The following is a 22,370-nucleotide window of genomic DNA, read 5'->3' on the forward strand; positions in this document are numbered from 1 at the left end:
AGCAAAACAATCGCACAGGTGTAGAAGAAGAATTTACCTTTTGTAAATATCATAGTCTTCCTCTTCATCCTCTTCCTCTTCTTCCTCCTCATCCTCCTCCTCTTCTTTTGACACAGTCGATTCAATAGTCTTTGTCTGAGGGCAGCACACATATTCAGTGCCATGAAACTGGTCTACCCCACACGGCAGCAGCATGCCATAGCGATATAAGGTCATCCCCTCAGTCAGACAGGCCTAAAAGAAACCCACAGATCCAACATCAGAACATTAATAAATTTGGTCAAATAGTCCCCCATCACTAGCTTCATCCAAAAGAAACCTCTATCGGCGCCTGGGTGGCTCAGTTGGTTGAGTGTCCAGCTTCAGCTCAGGTCATGATCTTGCTGTCCGTGGGCTCAAGCCTCACGTCAGGCTCTGTGCTGACAGCTCGGAGCCTGGAGCCTGCTTCGGATTCTGTGTCTCCCTCTGTCTCTGACCCTCCCCTGTTCATGTTCTGTCTCTGTCTCAAAAATAAAAATATTATAAAAAATAATAATAAAAAAACAAAAGAAACCCCTATCAAATCACTATGTAAAGCATTCTCTCACAGACACACAAATTTTCTGTCAACAAGTTGTGATGCTATTATTTTAAGAAGATTTACCAATTTTGTTTAACTTGCAATGGAGAATCATCATCTGGGCCAGAAACAACAAAAGCCCACAGTTAGAAAAAAATTAAGGAAAAGGGAGCTCTTCTAGTACTTATCAATGCCGGCTAAAGGCGGTCAGTGATAATTTACATTCCTCACTGTGAGGGCACTGTGTCAGAATCTGACCAAAGAAACTGACTAGAGATCCAACTTAACCACAGAAGACAAGCATAAGAAAGGGTACTTTTCCTCACTGGAAAAATGAAATGGCATCCAATCCTATGAGGATACATGTCAAGACATAGATTTTCTAGAATTGGCTATTTTTACCCTAAGGCCCTAAGGCTTGGGATGGCCTCCTTGGAAATCCCACGGACAGCATCCTTGCTTAACAATCTTTTCAACATCCTTAACTTTAGGAGCTGGATTGTCAACACTGTATTTCTCAATAAAAATATCCTCCCAAATATTTTTATTTAAAAAAATTTTTTTTTAATTTTAATGCGTATTTATTTTTGAGAGACAGAGACAGAGTGTGAGTGGGGGAGGTGCAGAGACAGAGGGAGACACAGAATCCAAAGCAGGGTCCAGGCTCTGAGCTGTCAGCAGGGGCTTGAACTCATGAACCACGAGATCATGACCTGAGCCGCAGTCAGACGCTTAACCAACTGAGCCACCCAGGCACCCCTAAAAAAATTTTTTTTAAGTTTGAGAGAGAGAGAGAGACAGCATGTGTGAGTCGGGGAGGGGCAGAGAGAGGGGGGAGAGAGAATCCCAAGCTGGCTCCACACTGTCCACGCAGAGCCTGAAGCGGGGCTTGAACTCATGAACCATGAGATCATGATCTGAGCCAAAACCAAAAGTCAAAGGCTTAACCATCTGAGCCACCCAGGTGCCCCCAAATATTTTTAACTTAGAAGGTACAAGTAACTGCAAACTTTGAAGAGGGAAAATAAAAGCAATTTAAAATCATGAGGAGGTTTGGAAGAAAATGTTACTTTCTTTCTCTCTTAACAAGGAAAACAACACATGATCCATTCTTTTACCTCTTTAACTACAGTGTGCCAATGCTGGTGATTCTCGCACACCTCCATCCGCTCTTTGTGGAAAAACTGGCACTTTTCTGGAACGAGTAGAACATCACTTACGAATTCACCCACTGGAAAAGAGAAAGCATTGTTATAAGCAAACCTGATCATGATTTGAGGTAGAAAGGACCCTCGCTGCAGATCAGGGCAGCTACATAGTCAGGTGTGCACAGGAGCAGTCTCTAATTTATGTAAGTTGATGTGCCTCTCTCATCTTCAAAGGTCAGCTGGATGTTACAGCTCCAGGTAAAGCAGCTACAAGAGCTCAACATCCTGTTCAGGTCATGATGCCTGGGACTTTCCTCACTCTTCCTGGACTCCAATCCCTTACAGTCCAATTGCAGGGCTATCAGAATACAGGAGGGGTGGAACAGGAATGGGAATTCCCCCCCACCCCCCAATTCCATGATCTCAAAAGCACACAGATACTCCCCACGACCTTTGAGTTCACATTAATATTCCTAGCCTCCTACATCCTTATTTCTGCCCACATTATTTCTAACAACAATATCCCCAAGAAACTAAGACCAGGTGTTCCTTTGAAGTACAGACGAATCTTACTTTGGTCCTTTTGTGTACCTAAAAACATGTAGCTCTAAGACAAAGCACCACTGATTCAGGGAAGACTCATCGATAGAAGGGAATGGGTGCCTTTGCGATCCAAAACTCTGGCAGACGCTACTTTAAGCGGGTGACCAGCTTAACATCACCAACAGTGACAAGCTGATATATGTGATGTCCTAAGAAGAAAATCTCACTGGGGCACCTGGGTGGCTCAGTCGGTGGAGTGTCCAACTCTTGACTTTGGCTCAGGTCGTTGTCTCACGGTTCTTGTGTTTGAGCCCCACATCAGGTCTGCACTGACAGTGCATACCCTGCTTGGGATTCTCGGTCTCCCCCCCTTCTCTGTCCTTCCCTTGCTCACGTTCTCTCTCTCTCTCTCTCTCTCTCTCTCTCAAAAATAAACAAACATTGGGGCGCCTGGGTGGCGCAGTCGGTTAAGCGTCCGACTTCAGCCAGGTCACGATCTCGCGGTCCGTGAGTTCGAGCCCCGCGTCGGGCTCTGGGCTGATGGCTCGGAGCCTGGAGCCTGTTTCCGATTCTGTGTCTCCCTCTCTCTCTGCCCCTCCCCTGTTCATGCTCTGTCTCTCTCTGTCCCAAAAATAAATAAAAAACGTTGAAAAAAAAAAAATTTAAAATAAAAAAAAAAAAATAAACAAACATTAAAAAAAAAGAAAATATCACTACACAGTCTTTCTGCCAAAAATATGTTATTTGAATCTAATCATGATAAAACAGTAAGACAAATTCAAATTCAGGGATATATTTAAACAAATGGCCTAAACTAAAAAAATACCATTGTTGTGAAAGATTTAAAAAAAAAAGTTGATTGGGAAACTGTTGCAGACCAAATGTAATAGTTCAATCCTTTTTAAAGGAAAGCTATAAAGGACACTATTTGGATAGTTAGAGAGAAATTGCCCAAAGTGTGATTACTGTATCGTAGTTATGTTAGAGAATGTCCTTGCTCTTAGGAGAAACAAGCTGAATATTTAGAAGTAAATTTTCACAATGTCCCAACTTACTTTCAAAGGGTGTAATAACAACAATAAAAGATACGTAAGATGCACACACACACACAGAGTGAGAGAAGACAAAAGCAGAGAACCCAGGTAAAGAGTACAGAAGTATTCATGGTTACATTTTTTTTCTATAGGTCTAAAACTTTTCAAAAATAAAAAGCTGTGAGGAAAATATACATAGTTGTTTAAAAAACAGATGATCTTTTAGAAATACACACTGAAATATTTACAGGAAAAAAAAATATTATCTGTGATGTGTTTCCAAATAATCAAGAGTAGGTGGGTGGGATTGTCCACAGACAACGTAAAAGGGGCTCATGAACTAATGATTGCTGCATAGCTGGCCAATGGGTACATAAGGGTTAACAGTATTATTTTTCTCTTTTGGGCATGTTTGTACATTCCATAATAAAAAGTTAAAAATTCATGTATCTCTGGGGCGCCTGGCTGGCTTAGTCAGTAGAGCATGTGATGACTCTTGATTTCAAGGTCGTGAGTTCAAGCCCCACGTGGGGCATAGAGCTAAAATTAAAAAAAAAAAAAATTCATATATCACGGGAGCATCACCCAGAGATTCTGATTCAGTAGGTCTAAGGTAGGATTCAGTAATTTTCATTGAACAAGCATTCCAGGAGATTCTGATGCATCACCAATATGCTCCATACAGGGTCTAAGTGGAGGAAAACAAAGAGAGGGAGAGAGGTGTGTGCTTAGTTCAGGAAGAGATGTAGTAAGTGGAGGCAAGGGAAAGGAAGCAGGCAGGCTAACCTCTGAGATTCTCTTTTCTTTTTTCTTTTTTTAAAGAAGGAAGCATAGAATATGAAAGTAATCTGGCCTGAGAAAGGTCGTAGGCTTTGACCTTAATGCAAAGTCTGTGTAGACCCACCCCAAGCTCATCATCATGGCCTGGTTCTCCAGGACCCCTCAGCCTCGGGCCTCAGTCTATGGGCACTGTACAAGTCAATCCTTCCGTGACCCATGTGACAAGTGGAAGGAGTCCTTAATCTACTTTAAGGGGGAAGATGTGCTGTGACATTACGCTGGGGCAGTAAAAACAGCCTCCCCACTTCAGAACTTTACACAGGGTAGTGACGTTTCACACCACTATTAGTACAGGGAATTTGGAAGCCAATTTCCTCATGCAGGAACACAAAGTAAGTTAGACATAGTGTTGCCTTGAGGCCCTAAAGGCTCTAGGGAGCTAGAACATGTACACTTTTTCCATCAACTAGACACAATGCTTAAAAAATCCCAAATCCTCATGATAAATGAGGATGTGCCTCTACTAGAAGAAACAATCCTGATATTCAACCAAGTAGAAATTACTTAAACCCTGACACCCAACCACCAACTCATATTGTATTAATGTGATTATGCTGTATTGACTAGGCAATTTTATACTTAGTTTATGACAAAAAGCAACAAAAGAGTGTATTAATGAACAGTGTGTATAGGGTTAAATGCCAGGGTTCTATTTCAGCACCATCATTATCAGCAGAATGGTTTTAGGCATAAAGAAGGTTAACTTACTTATTAACCTTTCCGTGCCTCGATTTCCTTATCCTGTGTGATGATAAATGACATAATATAATACAACACCTGAAAAGCTTAGAGCTGATTCTGGTACACAGTAAGCACTAAGCAGTATGCAAGTGTGCTATTTCTAATTACTGATGGTAATGTTGGTGAGTCTTGAGCTGAGTAACTAGTTTTATATAAAGCAAACTATATATACAACCACAGTTATCATACAGAAATCTACAATTTGTTAAAACATCAATTTTATGTTTACAATTGCAACATCAGAAAAACATTTAAAACAGCAATTTTAGAGGCACCTAGGTGGCTCAGTCAATTAAGGGCCAAACTCTTGATTTGGCTCAGGGCATGATTCACAGTTCATGGGTTCAAGCCCCATGTCCGGCTCTGTGCTGAGAGCGTGCAGTCTGCCTGGGACTCTCTCTCGCTCTCTCTTCTCTCTTTCCCCCTGCCCCTTATCCTCAGCTCGTGCTCTTTCTCTCTCTCAAAATAAGTATTTTTTTTTAAACCCAGCAATTTTATTACTATATATCTAGTCTACAGAGGTAATAAACAAACCGGGTTTTTAAAAAATACAGTGGGGGGCACCTGGGTGGCTCAGTGGGTTGAGCATCAATCTTTGTCATGACCTCATGGTTCGTAGGCCTGAGTCCCACATCAGGCTCACTGCTGTCAGCCTGTCAGCACAAAGCCCACTTTGGATCCTCTGTCCCTCTCTCTCTGCCCCTCCCCCGCTGGCACTCCCCTAAAAATAAATAAATATTTTAAAAATCAATAAAAAACAGTGGAAAAAATACTAACAGAAATAAACATACAGTGGAATACTATATATTGAGTTAAAATGAATGAAATCTACTTGGATCACACATTAGATACACCCCAAAATGATGTAAAGTAAAAGCAAGTTGTAAAAGTGATGTCAGGTACAGAATGATACCATTTATGTAAGCTTAAAAACACAAAAACAAATGGTTTATAGAAACATCTGTATACAGCAAAAGTATAAAAACATGTGTGAGACAGAGGGAAGCCGGGGATGGGTGGGTGGGTGAAACAGGGGATGGGGATTAACAGCACACTTATCATGATGAGCACTGAGTCAGGTACAGAAGTGCTGAGTCACTACACTGTACACCTGAAACCAATATAACATTGCATGTTACCTACACTGGAATTAAAATTTAAAAATTAATGAGAAAGAAAAGTAGCTACTGAAACTTGGGTTCTTTCCCCCAAAAACAAAAGCATGCGTGAGAATAATACATGCCAACAAGTGGATAGTGGCCACCTTGAGAACAAGGGAGGGAGTGAGGGAGGGCAAGAGGGAGGAAAAGGGAAGAAAGGATGGGGCTTTGAAACATTTACTCCCTCTATGACAAAATAAGGTGCGGATGAAGCAGACCTGGCAAGCTGTTGAAGAACTTAAATCAGGATGATGAGTACTGAGTCACCATCATATTTTACCTTTTCAGTATCCTTCAAACGCTGTATTTCAGAAAGAAGTTTAAAATCAAAACTTTTAAAATGTCAGTAATTCAATAATTAACTCCATGCTACACAGTAAAATTAAATGCTACCAACCCTTAGCTATCCCATGACTGACTCGATCTGTCTGACCTCTGAAAACCAGAAGAGAATTAACACCACTGAAATTGGACCAGGAACTAAAACGTAAAAATAAAACAAAACAAAAGAATACTCTTTAACAACTGCAATTCCAACAACACACTCTAAGGAAATAATTAAGCAAGTAAAACAAAGATATTCATTGCTGTGTTGCTAATATCAAACACTGAAACTAACTTAGATGCCCATCAATCAGGAATTAAATGATGGTAGTTACATACAACGGAATACCATCAGGTCACAGGAAATATGGTTTACGTTTATATTTAACATGGAAAAACTTCCATAGTGGTTAAATAATTTTAAAAAGAAAGAAAGAAAGAAACATACTCCATATCCCTAACATTCCTCCTTCACCCTGGTTAACTCCTTAAGGGTAAGTCTATACAAATATAGGCAAAGAACCATACAGATATGTTGATATATCTCCATAAGAACAGCACATAATAGATGTTTAAATCTAAATATTAAAAAAAAAATTCAAAAAACAAGGCAGCATATGTAGTATGACCTCTTTTAGGAAGAAAAAATTGCATTTAAAAATACACATATTTCTGTATGTGTCCAAAGAAAAAAGTCTTGTCTATATACACCAAAATGTTAATCATGGTGTAGAAACTGGAAATTATTTTTGCTTCCCCCACGTTCTTTTATTGGAAAATAAACTTATTAAGCATGTAAACTAAAGAGGAACACATTTCGATCCCAACATTTGTTTTCTGGCATTTTCACTATTACTTTTTTTTTGCCTTTGCTACATTTATCAGAAGCTTCTAAGAAAAAAAAAAAAAAAAACTGACTTAGGCAGATCAATATTACTGTTTTATAGACAAACACTGAAAATGGTTTGGTCTCAGTTTAGAATTTTACTGAAGTTTGTTAACAATCTTCAATTTAGTCAGTTAGGTTGTAATAGATAATGGCCACAATTTCGCAAGTCACGGGACACAGAAGGTTATAGAGTTTTCGCTATTTAAAAAGCTGAGGAATGAATATGGCAATTTAACAAAACCTAAACCTACAGGATTTCACTTAAGCTGCATTTATGATCCATCTTCAACCCCCATCCATTCCCTAGGATTGTTTCTTTTCCATATCACGTCCATCCATCAAGGCCATGATAGCCATCAGGTTTTAGAGCTCTTCCAGAGTTACTGAAATTCCTTTCAAAAATAACAAAGGTTGTTATTCCCTACTTGGGGAAGCCCTCAGCAGCACCAACACTCACACACAGTTTTTAAAAACCTACTGCGAAAGTACTCTACAGCTGCGAACAGCTGGAAGACCGTTTCAGTTATGGGGCTCATGGAAGTGGTAACCAGGTGGGAGAAGATAGCCTTCTGTCATGAGAGGGAGCCCAGAGAATCAACCTGACCACCCACTGCAATTTCCCGTGAGGTATAGCAGCCATCCCTAGATGTCCCTGAGGTCAATAGGGCTCTGATATTAAAGACCCAAGATAATTCTCGCAAGCGAAAACACACAAGGGTCCATGCTGGGAACAGGGCAAACGTGAATTCAAAGGTAGAAGCTGCCTTGCAAGCAGACACCTGCAATGGGCAAGTGAGAGACCATGGTGCACCATTGCTGAAGATGGCCCCCAAAGCCTCTGAGAATGAGAACTGTCTTTGGCAGTGCTCACATCACAGTAACGCTCTGTCCAGATCTCCATCCAAAAATAACCCAAAACAAAAACAGTCACGGGCTTACAAAGCCCTCTTCTTTTGGTGTAGAAGCCAGCCTACAGATAAATGTCAGAGATGACTAACACCTTCCCCCAAAATACCAGCAGTTTCACTTCTTCACACATCACCAACTCTGTCCTACTTGGAACATCCTATCTACGTACCTACCTACCTACCCACCCACCTAAAATATTAGAGATAAACAGGAGTCGATTAGTAGTAACCTATGATATAAGGTCATTTTGAAGAGAGAGAAGACTGAACTGACACAGCAGGTTCAAAGTCACACTGATGGGTGGTTAAGTATCAGAAGAGGGCAGAGCTGAGTGACATGAACACAGACGCGGGTGGGCAGTGCGACACCAGGTGATGCAACCACTACTTAGCAACCTGAATTCATTCTCAAGCTGCTTTCCAAGCATGGTAATCAGGACACATCCCTCTTCCCTCAACCGAGCAAAAACAATGACAGACAAAACTGGTGCCTGAGGACACAGGTAAGGACGATAGAATATCCAAGCCAATTAACACAGGCAACCCAACCACTATAGACAAATCCTGTTCCCAGTTTCCATTTCCACACCTTCTGGTCTATCTACCTGCGATTTAGGTTTACTAGGCAGTACTATGTTGTTTTTCTTAAGTAAGCTCTGTGCCCAATGTGGGGCTTGAGCCCACAACTCTGAGGTCAACAGTTGCATGCTCCACTGATGGAGCCGACCAGGCGCCCCATTAGGCAATATTATCTTAAAGCGGGGGTCCTAGGGCTGAGGCTAACCATACTACTACATCACTTTACTCCAACATGTGGTATTCATCTTAACACATACAAAGGCAGCTACTGTAGTTACTTCTGGTGAATAAAATGCACAGAACTCTTACTTTTAACTGTATCCATTTTTAGTACAGTTTGTACGTTAAAAGAATTGTGTGTGGTTGTATAACTCACTGAATATACTATAAATCATTAAACTGTATACTTTTAAATGGGTGAATTACACAGAGTATGAATTATATCTCAACAAACTCGTTCAAAAAAAAAAAAAAAAAGTACGGGCACTTGGGTGGCTCAGTCAGTTAAACACCCAGCTCTTGGTTTCAACTCAGGTTATACTCTCCCAGTTTGTGTGATAAGCCCCAAGTTGGGCTTCATGCTGACAGTGCACAGCCTGCTTGGGATTCTCTGTCTCTCTCCCTCTCAAATAAACTTTAAAGGCTTAAAAAGTTAAACTTAAATTACAAAAGCAGAGGTTGGGGCACCTGAGTGACACAGTTGCTTGAGCGTCTGACTCTTGATTTTGGCTCAGGTCATGATCTTAGGGTCAAGGGATCAGGCCCCGTGTTGGGCTCTGCACTCAGCATGAAGCCTGCTTGAGATTTTCTCTCTTCCTCTTCCCATTTGCTCCTCTCTCCCACTCTCTCTTTCTCCCTCTCTAAAATAAAAAAAATTTAGGGGTGCCTGGGTGGCTCAGTCGGTTGAGCGTCTGACTTCGTTCAGCTCAGGTCATGATCTCGCGGTGAGTTCGAGCCCCACGTCGGGCTCTGTGCTGACAGCTCAGAGCCTGGAGCCTGCTTCAGATTCTGTGTCTCCCTCTCTCTCTCTGCCCCTCCCCCACTCATACTCTGCCTCTCTCTCTGTCAAAAATAAATGAACGTTACAAAAATTTAAATAAATTTAAAAAGTGGAGACTGATCATTTACAGAAGATACTAAGTAAATATAGTGAGGATAATGGAACTGAAGACATCAGTATGAGCTAATGTTTTTAATATACACATGTAGCTATAGAAATATATGTTTATGTGTGCATGTACTCATATATACATGCATGTATTTTTTTAAGTTTTATTTATTTGAGAGAGACACAGACAGTGCAAGTGGGAGAAGGACAGGGCGGGCGTGGGGGAGGGAGAAAGAGAATACCAAGAAGACTTTGAGCTCAAACTGTGACCTGAGCCAAAACCAAGAGTCGGATGCTTAACTGACTGAACCACCTAGGCACCCCAACGTGTGTTTCTTGGCTCTGTCCGAGTGGGCCTAGAAGCAACAACATCCCAGACCAGTAAGTACACATAATGCCCAGACTTGGTTTCTAAACACCATTCTCCACTGAAAGAAACCAGGGCTTCCTGGAGAAATGGCAGATTCCAGGGGTAGAGTCAGGAAAACACAGGATCAGCCTAGAGCATCTTTTTGTCAAATCTGGACAAGTGCTTAAGGAACTAAGTGAATGCCAACACCATCTTAGCCAGGGGATAAATGTTATCATGGGTAATGGAACTGACATCGTGCAACTCCTAATGTTATGCTGCAAGAAGAATACATGTACGGTAGTCCCCTCAAAAATGTGTAAATCAAAAGGTCATAAGACAAACCCGAATTGCAAGGCATTTCCACAAAGTAATTTGTACTCTTTAAAAAAGTCAAGGTCACGAAAGACGAGAAGAGACTAAATACAATGTGTGATCTTGAATCAGATCCCGGTATTATTGGAACAAAAGGTGAAATCTGAACAGGGTCTACAGATTAGATTTGGATCAATAATAGTTTCCCAATTTTGATGATGTGATCATATAGAAGAATGTCCTTGTTTCTAAAAAATCTATATTGAAGTACTAAGGGATAAAAAGACACCAACTTATGGGGCGCCTAGGTGGCTCAGTCGGTTAAGCGTCCGACTTCAGCTCAGGTCACGATCTCACACTCCGTGGGTTCGAGCCCCGCGTCGGGCTCTGCGCGGATGGCTCAGAGCCCGGAGCCTGCTTCCAATTCTGTGTCTCCCTCTCTCTCTGCCCGCCCCCCCCCCCCCCCATTCATGCTCTGTCTCTCTCTGTCTCAAAAATAAATAAACGTTAGAAAAAAAAAAAAAAAGACACCAACTTAAATGATTGAAAACACAAAAACTCAGTAATGGGGGGGGGTAAGGGTTGGGGGTACTGTGGGAGTGAATAAGGTTAATTTTACCATATTAGTCAAATGGTACAGGTGGAAAATCTGAAATCTGAGGAAAGAGTGTACAGGAACTCTTTGTACTATTTTTCTAACCATTTTGTAAACTTAAAACTATTTTAAAACTACCTTTTTTTTGTTTATTTTTTTGAGAGAAGGGGGGTGAGGCAGGGAGCATGGTCTCTGTGTGGACAGCAGACAGCCCGATGTGGGGCTTGAGCTGTGAGATCACGGCCTGAGCTGAAGTTAGACACTTAACCACTTGAGCGACCCAGGTGCCCCTAAATTATTTTTAATTTTAAAAGGCAAAAGCAACTCTAAAAGACTATCACCAAAATGCTTTCTAAGGAGTCTATGGAAGGGCGCATGGGTGGCTCAGTCGGTTAAGCATCTGATTCTTGATTTTGGCTCAGGTCATGATTTCACGGTTTTGTGGGTTTGAACCCCACATTGGGCTCTGTGCTGGCAGCAGGAAGCCTGCTTGGGATTCTCTGTGTCCCTTGCTCTCTACCCCTCCCCCACTCATGCTCTCTTCCTCTCCCTTTCTTTCTCAAAAACAAACTTTTTTTTTTTTTAAAGTGCATCCTATGTTCTAGACATTGTCACGGTACTGGAGGACAGAGAAGACTAAATAAAGCAGGGTCCGTGGTTTCACTGTGCTTACAGCGAAGTTGGAGAAAGATACAGAAACAGATCGTCACTGGACAGGGTGATGGATGCAACGGCAACACTGGGAGAATTTCAGAAATCTGCATGTCTGGAGAGAAAACATAACCATGAGGAAAAGATTTCTTTAAGGGAAGCAGCCTCTGAAATAAGTCTTGAAGGAAGAACTCCCCTAGCAGGGGAAGTAGAGGAAAGGCATTCCAACAATGAGACCCGGACGGTGGGTGGCCAGGAGCTGCAAGATGTCAATGTTGTTGGGTGGCTCACAGAGCAGACAAGAGGGAAGGCCAAAGCAAGAGCCACATTATGGAGTTTTTACGCTAAGCAGGGCAGCTTAATGAAACCTTAGTTTTTACGTGAGGAAGAGCTACTACGGGCTTTGATGTGCGGGAAAGACAACTCGATCTTCATTTTAGGTCAGAGGGCAGCAGACCAGACAACAGAACTGAGAAGCATACGAGGCTGTTGTCCCAGTCCAGGCGGCAAAGGATGAACGGCTGAACTAGCACAGCAGGAATCAGAAGGAAGAAAAGGATTATAAGCTAGATGTGTCCCGACCTTCAAGTAGCAGCACCCCGAGTGTCTCAGTAATATTTTCACAGCACTTCAAGGCCAAAAGAATACCCAAAGCTAGGTAGCTGGGTCCAACAACATAGTAAGTCCTCGTGTCCTAACCCCTTAGCGCATGCCGGACGCTGCACGACTCTTCCAATGTTACAATCGACTGGACACCATCACCCTCGTCTCTTCTTCCCAGGTTATTCTGCTGTGATGCTGGCTCTTTAACACAGGAACCCCTGAGACAACGCTCTATAAAGATAGGAGGTCACTGAAAGGAATGGACTGACAGGATGTTGATACTGTAAATACCTCCAGTTCATGGGATGTCTGAAAGAGGTCTCCTTTGAAAAACCAAAACTATCCCACAATGCTCCACACTGTGTGAGTCTGCTGCAACGCCCTGGGGTGCCTCAGTGCACAGTTTGGGAACCACAGACTGAAGTCATATTGAAGGGGTAAGAATGAGGCTTGGAAAACTGACTGGATGTAGGGAGATAAAGGTCTCCCAGGTCTCAACTCAGAGTTCTGGGTAAGGACTGGAGCCAGCAAGTCATAAAGACACGTAGCAAGGGGAAGACCAGGCTGCAAAGTCTTCAGGGGTAATGGTGCAAAAGGAAGAAACAAATGCAAGTACTGCCTACCTACTGACTACAAATATTCAAAACTACACTCTTGCTTCATTTAGTTCCAGGGTTTGACAGGCAGCGAATGAAACCTCATACCCAGAGATCTCGGGGCCAAATGGATTGGAAGAACATCTCTCAGCTACACCACGCACAAGGCTTCCAGGCCTCACCCCACTGCATGACGCTGCACTGTAAAGTAAATGGTGTCCAGCACCCGCAATGCCCCCCCTTTCTCCCTACTGGATACTTGACAACAGTAATTGCTGCATAAACACGGTCACGAAGGTGCCAACTCCTCCTTTGGTTGATTTGGATACATGTGAGAATGTATCAACACCAACACTAAGTCAGAAACACCTGTAGCAGTCATGGCCCTTCAGAAAGGCAGGGGTGCATAGACAGCTAGGGGTCGCGTCTCTCAGAGACTACCACAAGTCCGGCCTGCCTAGCAATACAGGATCTTAGGACCTTGCAAAATATGTACAGGATGAAGTGAGAGGAACAGAAGATTCCATCCCTTGGGCTGTTCAGTACCACTCACTGCTATGATTACACAGCAGGAGTTTCAAGCACTCACTGCAAGGCAAAGCTGGGAGGCCCTGAGGGCAGCACTCTCAGTGCCATGCAAAAGGCTCATCCTTAAAAGACTGAGGGTGCCCATGGTGAGGGAGGTAATAACCATCAAAGACAAGTCAACCATCAACACTAGAAGGCAATAAATATTCAAAAAAGAAGTCCCCCAATACATTCCTGTAGCCCTCAGCTTCTTAACAGGTGTAGCTATTTCACTGTGAGGCAAGAGAAAATCAAATTTAAAAATGAGCAACCTCTACTTCCCAAGAAGCAACCACGATCATCTAAAGGACACTCACCAAGACACTTGAAAGGTATCACGATGTGACTCTTGCACTGCTTTTTGTCCCTCCGGCACCAATTGTCAACACTGACCGGCTCATTTGCTTCCATCACATTTGTGATCTGTAGCTCTGGATACATCTGCAAGGGAAAAGAAAACACACACAATAAATTCACTTTATCCATAATAAATGGACATTCATTTGCAAGTAAGGGTGTCTGCTACTCAGCGTCATCATTATCCTGTATAAATCTAAGCCTCCACTCCTGCTGCCCCTGGTTCTAACTGAAGAACTCAGCAAGTCAAAAGATACTGTAACTATTAGTTTTCTTTTGATAGGTAGATTTCTGATCACTTCTAATGCATTCTCTTTAAAAAAAAAAAAAAAAAGTCATCTTTATTTAAGGACATACAAAAGCAGCAAGCTTTCAAGCCCAAAATAAATCGATGAGGTATCAAGCCCATTTGTAGGACGCATGTAAAGAGCTGAGAAGAAAAACATTTAAAGGGCAAGTCCATGGAAAGGTCTGTTGATGAGATTATAGAGTAATACTTCAATGCTGGCCCTCTGTGCTAGTCCTGGCAAGAAGTTAAAGCATCTCATAGCCCCTTCTAGGTCAAGTTCTGACTCAAGTCAGACCTGAGATTATCATTTACAATACTGGTGGCTTTCTATGAGCAAGTGGAGAGCACAAGATACACACATTTGACTTCACGTCCTCCCACACTGCAAGTGAGAAGCAAGAGAGCCGGGCTTTACTTGTACGGGACCTGCCCAGCTTCTGCACTGTTCCCTCCTCAAGGAACCAAGAGCTCACAGCGCACACAGGCAGAGCCTCTGACAAGCCTCAGTCGTGTCGTATATATTCAGAAAGAAAACGCCTGGTGTTCCATCATTGGCAATGTGATCTTAGGTCAAAAAGCAGAATGACAGAGTATCTATTTCTAAGGTAAGCAGTTTCAAGCATGACCCAGAAAAGAGCAGTTTTCACATTCTGGCACCACTCTTACCTCCTGACAGTACTGAAGAACTTCTTCTTTTGTTCCAAAGCAGCTCTTGGTGCCTGTTGGGTCAGGTTCCCATTTCCCAGTCTGAATGTTCACATGCATATTTAACTTCCCACAAAACATTGCAATCTGAGGCTCGGCGACAGCAAATCCTGTTCCGGCGTTGGCTGCAAGAGCCTGCCAAAAGGGAAAACATCCAGGTTTACTCCAAAACAGCTGACACAAAGGTAGAGTCATCCCATGGTTTGTGACAGTAGAACTGATCTTTTAAAACTTCATTATTTACTATTTTTATCTTCATAAACAAAGCCCTTCCCCAGGAGTTAGGCCAGAAAAAACAATCATTGTTGGACTTACATGATCAAAGCAAAATGTCAATGGAAAAAAATCTAACCCTCACTCCCCATCTGAGTACTTCGGAACTTGGGAACCTATAATCCAGCTGAAGACTGCTCTAATAGAAGCACACGTCTCACTTTTCATCCCTTAACAGATTAAACCACTATAGTAAAGGCTAAAGTTCCAGTAATTCACTCACACAACAAAATTTTGTTGAGCAGCTACTATCTTGCAAAGCAACGTGCTAAATGCCTAGGACACAAGAGTGAGCAAAAACTTATGGTCCCTGCTCTCATGGGACTTACAGTTTAGTGCAAGAGTCCATACTCACACATACAAAAGTGTGATCACACTCCTAGATGTTGCACCAAGGGAAAGAACACAGTGCCAAACAGCATACAGAAAGGGAATTTAACTGAGGCTTGGGTATGGAGGTGGTCAGGGAAGTCTCCTGAAGACGGCAGCACTTCAGAGCATCATGTGGTGGGAACATAGACTGGAGGCAGACAGCAGTGAGAGAAGGGAGGAGAGGCATAAGGAGGCAAGGCTAGACAGTGTACACACCAAGAAAGGACTTCCATCTTTATCCTGAGGTGCTGAGAGTTTTTGTTTTGGTTTTTTTTGCTTTCTTTCTTTTTCTTTTTCTTTTTTTTTTTAATTTTTTAGCATTTATTTACAGTTGAGAGACAGAGACAGAGCATGAGCATGGGAGAGACCGAGAGACAGAGAGACACAGAATCTGAAGCAGCTCCAGGCTCTGAGCTGTCAACACAGAGCCCGATGCGGGGCGCAAACTCACAAACCGAGAGATCATGACCTGAGCTGAAGTCGGACACTTAACCAACTGAGCCAACCAGGTGCCCCTGCTTTCTTTATTTTGAGAGAGAGAGAGCAGGAGTGACCATGAGCAGGGATTAGACACAGAGAGAGGGAGACAGAGAATCCCAAGCGGGCTCTGCGCTGTTAGCACAGAGCTTGATGTGAGGCTCTAAATCATAAACCATGAGATCGTGACCCGAGCCAAAACCCGAGAGTTGGATGCTTAACCGACTGAGCCATCCAGGTGCCCCGAGATGCTGAGATGTTTCAAGCACAAAGTTAATACCGTCAGAACGGAGCTGTGATACTTTTTCCGGCTGCAGGATGGCAAAGAAATTTGGAGAAAGAGAGGGAGGGAGATTGGTACCTTGGGCTAAGGCAGTGCAGTGGAGAAACAGATTCAAGGTATCAGACAGCCCGACTGGTAAGCCTTGGTGACAGATTAGCTAGGGAGTCGAGGAAGACGATGTTAGGCATGGCTTCATTACTCAACGAGGGAATGGCGTCATTCACAGAAACAGAACACTAAAAGGGATTTCATGAACAATTTTATCTTATATTAGATAAAACAATCAATGACTCTACAGTCTTCCTTTGTCTTGTATCCTCTTTGTGAAAACATCACAGCCATTAACAACAGCTCACAAATTACAGGTGAGAAATAACTTTAGGCATGATGACAGTTAAGGCTTCTACTAAGTCTCCTGGTGCAGGAAAACCCCAGGGATCCTGGCATCTAGAAATATGCTAATATTGATGGTTGTATCCACAATGGAGTTTTGTGGTCTCCCCTAATGTAAAAGTACTTCCAAAATTTAAAAGAAAAAAAAAATTTTTTTAAGTGTTAAAACTTGGCGGATAGGGTTAAGATTGTATGGTCTATCATGTTGCTCTTTTTAAAAAGAGCAATTAACATAAAATGGTTTTCCTATTAACAGAAAGGGTAGCTTTGCCTTTCATAATATATGGAAAATGTGTGCTTTCTAAGCAACTCTCATTTATTTGTGCTGATGGACTACAAAGACATTAATGGCCCTTCCAATCAGGAGACTACATTTGATTTTCAAATACATCATGACCTTTCTCCAGGAAAAGTTTACCATCCTCCATATATTTTGCTTACAAGCTTATTAAAATAAGCCCACTTTCTACCAGTACAGGAGAATGAAACACAAACACTTGTTGGATAGCTAGGAGAACACTAATTTGGGATGAAAATATTGCCAACATCAATCAGAGTTGAAAAAAACACCTCAAATCCAATGAAGAGAACAATTAGCAACTTTATTAAACAGAATTGATTATAGCCCTACTGTGACAAATAATCATTTATTAAAGTACAAGGCAGATCTATATATACCTGCCACATAACTGCATACGAAACTACAGGCTAAGAAGAAGAAAGAATATTTCAGGATAGCTGTGGAAAGGAACACACACTTGTTTATAGGCAATACTCCAATGGTATTTTAATTCAAACCAATCACTAAAAGGTGTAAGGATGTATAAGACCAATGTGTTTATTTCTCACAGTGAGTTCAATATGTGTACCAAAATGCCTCTTCTATGGGCCATTCTTCTTTTGAGAGCCATATCTAAGGATTAAGGCTAGAATTTTCGATCATGATATGGAAGAAAATGGGTATGTACACATATAAAAGGGTTAATACAGAGACAAAGGCAAAGAAACCCCAGGGACACTTTTATCTCCCCAAACCAGAGTTTCCCTAAGTTCTTTTCTTCCTACTTCAAAGCCCAGACAGAAAGAAAATTGAGGAAGAATGATAAATATATAAGCAAGAAAGCCAAATCAATAGGTCAAAAGGAAAGTGTTTCCTAAACCTGCTATAACTGAACCACCACAGCTAAATCTAAAAAATGTTGAGCAAGAATTCATAAATTCTCTTTGGCTTTGCGTAATTTTTTTTTTAAGATTTTATTTTTAAGTAATCTCTGCACCCAGCATGGGGCTCGAACCCACAACCCCAAGGATCAAGAGTCTCCCGCACCGCTGACTGACCCCGCCAGGAGCCCCTGGCCTTGTATATTTTAACATTAAAAGCAGCTATTAAACAAACAGGATTTCGGGTGCCATAGAAGTACTGGGGGCAGAGGGCGGGGCATTAACCTCTTAAATTGCACACATGAATTCAGGTAAGAAAGTGTCGATTAGTTACGTGAACTCACCCAAGCCACAGACATGGATTGGTCAAAACTGTGCAGGCAGCCATTTATCAGCACCAAAGATTATGTTCCACATGTTACTCATTATGGTTGTTGGCTAAAAGACCACAAGAGTTCCAACTGTATAAATGTTCAGTTTATGGGTCAACCACTAAGGTCAATACATCAGTGATGAGTGCATTTGATCTTTGTGCTGAGATGGTCAGCACTGCCTTCCCTAAAGAGAATCTAAAATACCAGAGGTTAAAGCAACAGGAAGAGGCCTAAGCAGCAGCAGCCCCTCACATCAGTTACCACCAAGAAAAAGGAGAGTAACTGGAATCATTCCAGACAACTAATATGCTGCAGTGATTCACTTTTGAGTTCAGAAAGATTAATCCTTGTGGTCATAAGAGACTCTCAAGAAGGTATCATCTGAAATATAAAAAGCCTCTGTGGACCATGTCTAGGAATCAACTAATCAAACATACCCCAACCTTACCTAGGGCATAATAGGATCGGGGTTTTTTCTGTGATGTTTCTACTTCTTTCCTTTGAAAATGCTCTTATTTAATGCACTTCCATTTTCTTAAGCACACACTGTGCCTGGATCCATTACATCAATGTATAAATCAATCTGTTTCCTAATCTAACATGTTACAAATGGGATTTCACTGCCAAGTCAGCACTTCTGATATCCTGTGAACCTGGAATCTTTGACGAAAGAAAATTAATGCCCCACGCTCTGGCACTTAAGCCGGTCTTTGTGATCGGTGCACATTGCAGCACTTTTAAGGCTTTGAAAACAAATTGCATCAAATGTTTCCCTAGCCCAGTGCTTCCATTTTACTTAATAATTCATTCTTAATAAGAAGTTCCATTTTATTAATTTGGCTCAGGGAAAAGAGTTTAGCTATCCAAGGACAGAAATTCAACTTGGTAAAAAGTGCTTCTAGTAACTTGGTTGAAAATCTGAAATGGCTTAAAGCAATAATATAAGTACATCTAAATCTGAGCCTAACTTCACTGAGGGCCTTTAATCATCATCTCAAAGATACAACTCCTGGGCCCACCTAAGCCCCACCTCCCTTCAACAAAGGGGCTCAGGACCAATGCAGCACCCAGTCCAAAGTGAAATCTAAACCCATTATTTCCTTCCTCACTGAAACTCTTGCCCCAGAATCTAATTTGGCTCCAGGGTTTGGGAAAGCGCCTGCTGTGGAGGGAGCATCATCTAAAGATGACAGTTTTATCCTCTTACTGAGTGAATCATGTTTCCCTGGATAGGAAGGTGCTGCGTTACAGCCAGGCAAGCGTTCCAGCCCCACCCCGGGAAGGCAAGGTAACCCAGTTCTACCCTAGTGCTCATCAATACTCAACAGAGCACACCTTCGTAGCATCCAGTTACCACCTGCATGTTACAGACATCAAAAGGCACATCACTCATAATCAAAGACATTCCATTTGTAAAGAGAGAGTCAGTAAAACGACAATCTCTTCATGGATGCCAAGACCCTATATAACATATTCATTCTTGTCCAAGTCTGCATGGCATTTCATGATTCATAAATTAAAATGACAAATCTGGGGGCATCTGGGTGGCCTCAATCAGTTAAGCCTCCGACTTCAGCTCAGGTCATGATCTCACGGTTCATGGGTTTGAGCCCCATGTCGGGCTCTGGCTGACAGCTCAGAGCCTGCTTCGGATTCTGTGTCTCCCTCTCTCTCTGCCCCTCCCCTGCTCATGCTCTGTCTCTGCCTCTCTCTCAAAATAAATATACATTAAAAAAATTTTTAAATGACAAATCTGTGTCCACAAATCTGCACCTAAGATTTACTTAACTGCACAAAGTATAAAAAATCCATAGTTTCAAGGTACCTCTCCAATGTAGTTATTAACTATGAAAGGGAAGACAAATTACTGCACAGTGGACACACTGACACTACCCTCACCAGCAGTAAGCCACGTAAGAGAAGCCACAAGGAAAGGTAAGTAAGGCTGAGGGACTCTTAACATTTTAAAAGACTAAGGAGAAATGACAAGTAAATGCAGCATGGGAGCCAAGACAGAATCCTGGGGCAGGAAAAGAATATTAGTGAGAAAAGTGGAGCAAATATTTGAATAAGGTCTGAGTCAGTTAATAATTGTGTACCAACGTTAATCTCCCAGTTTTGACAACTGCACCACGGTTATGTCAGATGTTAAGATTAAAGGAAGTCCAGAAAGAGTATAGGGGAACTCTGTAGTATTTTTGCAACTTTTTATTTTATTAAAAAAAATTTTTTTTTTAATTTTTGAGAGAGGCGGAGTGTGAGTGGGGGAGGGGCAGAGAGAGGAGGAGACACAGAATCAGAAGCAGGCTCCAGGCTGTCAGCACCGAGCCCAACACAGGGCTCGAACTCACGAACTGCAAGAGCATGACATGAGCCTAAATCAGACACTTAGCCGACTGAGCCACCCAGGCACCCCCACAACTTTTTAAAAACCCACTAAAGTAGGTTGAAAATAAACTGAGCCTGGGTGGCTCAGTCGGTTAAGCATCTGACTCTTGATTTTGGTTCAGGTCATGATCTCACAGTCATGACATGGAGCCCCCGCCCCACTGCTTAAGATTCTCTCTCTGTCTCTCTGTCTGTCTCTCTCCTTCTCCCTCTGCCCTTCCCCTGCTCGCACATACACATGCACTCTCTCCCAATCAATCAATCATTAAAGGGTTTGGGTTTTTAAAATCCTGTTCACCACTAGCCTGAATTTTGATTGTGATTGTATGATTTCAATTGGTCACAAAGAGAAGACACATTTTTAGGTAGGGTTACTAGTAAGTATAATCAGAGCAGGCCCAATACCTGAAAAACAAACCATTCTGAACACACAAGTAGAAAATGTAGAAAACACTAATGTAGAAAAACACTATGTGTACAGATACTAAATTCTCTCCAATGGGAGGACTACTACGATTCTGCCCAGAGCCTAACAAGTAAAAGAGTCCACTTTTGTTACTGTCAAAAGGGTGACTGGAGTTTGAAGCCATTAAGGTACCTTCATCAGCAGTAAAAAAGTGAAGGTTTCAATTTTAAAAACGCCAAGCTTCAAACATTTCAACCCACTATTTAATAAAATAGCAGGAAAAAATATAGCAGGATTCTTGTTAAGCATTTTCCAGTTTTAGCAGCAAACTGAGAAAACCTGTTCTTAAAAGTGACAGTTTGTATTACACCAACTGAAAATCCTTGGCCTTTTTTTTTTTTTTTTTAAACATTTGAACTTAATTCTGATTAGAAACTGGTGAATTAGGTTTAGGGGGAAAACGCCAAATGCGAAGAGCCATTATTCCTCCACTGTCATATGCCAACTGTTAGGTATTATTTCCACAGGCAGTAATTTATACAAATAATCTCTGCTTTATTAGAGCTCTAAATATTAAAGTAAAAATGAAGTATCATTTCCAAGATTAAAAATGGTTTAGACTGTCTCCAAGGCTTTTTATAGGAACACAGTAATTTGTTCATCTGGATTACACTGGTAAGGATCCAAGTCCCAAGATTTAAGAGAGGTCTATCTGTTATTTGTCTCCGAGATGAGAGCCAAGAGTCTTCTATAAAGGAAGTTATTGAAAAATACATAAATACATAATAATTTTATGTAAATGAAAAAAAAAAAAGCGGAATAGTGTTTTTGGATCCAAAATTCTCAAGTGGACAGGTTCTTTACTGGTTCCTGTGTTTCTTTTCAATTGCCCGTAATAGCAACTCCAAGAAACTGACTTTAGCAGGTATGGAGACCTGCCGTGATCAACCATTAGTCCTCTGCTCATTCCACTCCTGACCTCAGAGGAAGTGTGAGATGGTGGCCAAGAAGCAAGGACTCTAAGACAACAGATCGTGACAGAGTTCCAGTCCCATCACTGACTAGCTATGCTGCCTTTGGCAAGTCAACTAGCCTCTCTGGACCTCAGTTTCCTCATCTATAAAATGATGATAATAGTAACTACATTACCATAGTGTTGTCTTGAGGTTTAAAGGAGTTAACCTGTGTAAAGTGCTTTGAGATAGGCTTGTTCTATAGAAAAGAGTTCCTCAAATGCTGATGGTCATTGTTATCAGGCTTTAAATTTTTTTTTTTTTGTAAAACAGAGCTCCTAACATACCTCTGCCTCCGGGGCTTGTTGTGGGGATTCACACAGAAGCACAAAGCACAGCGCCTGCCACAGAGCAGCACTCACATGTTAGC

At 41.8% G+C, this 22,370-nt stretch overlaps 1 protein-coding gene across 4 annotated transcripts in view; it reads right to left on the minus strand.

Moving 5' to 3' along the window:
- The window catches only part of APLP2 (amyloid beta precursor like protein 2), an 86,926-nt gene that overhangs the window by 23,009 nt on the left and 41,547 nt on the right, over positions 1 to 22,370 (minus strand). For all 4 annotated transcript variants that reach the window (XM_019421421.2, XM_019421420.2, XM_019421419.2 and 1 more), the window contains exons 2-5: positions 14,822 to 14,995; positions 13,827 to 13,950; positions 1,678 to 1,790; positions 38 to 234 (exon numbers count right to left, since the gene is read on the minus strand). In XM_019421421.2, the coding sequence (XP_019276966.1) occupies positions 38 to 234; positions 1,678 to 1,790; positions 13,827 to 13,950; positions 14,822 to 14,995 (608 nt within the window). The remainder of the gene's footprint in view (positions 1 to 37; positions 235 to 1,677; positions 1,791 to 13,826; positions 13,951 to 14,821; positions 14,996 to 22,370) is intronic.

The sequence above is a fragment of the Panthera pardus genome, unplaced genomic scaffold (assembly GCF_024362965.1).
Source record: "Panthera pardus isolate Hobbes unplaced genomic scaffold, ASM2436296v1 HiC_scaffold_12, whole genome shotgun sequence".
In the NCBI taxonomy this organism is placed as follows: domain Eukaryota; kingdom Metazoa; phylum Chordata; class Mammalia; order Carnivora; family Felidae; genus Panthera; species Panthera pardus.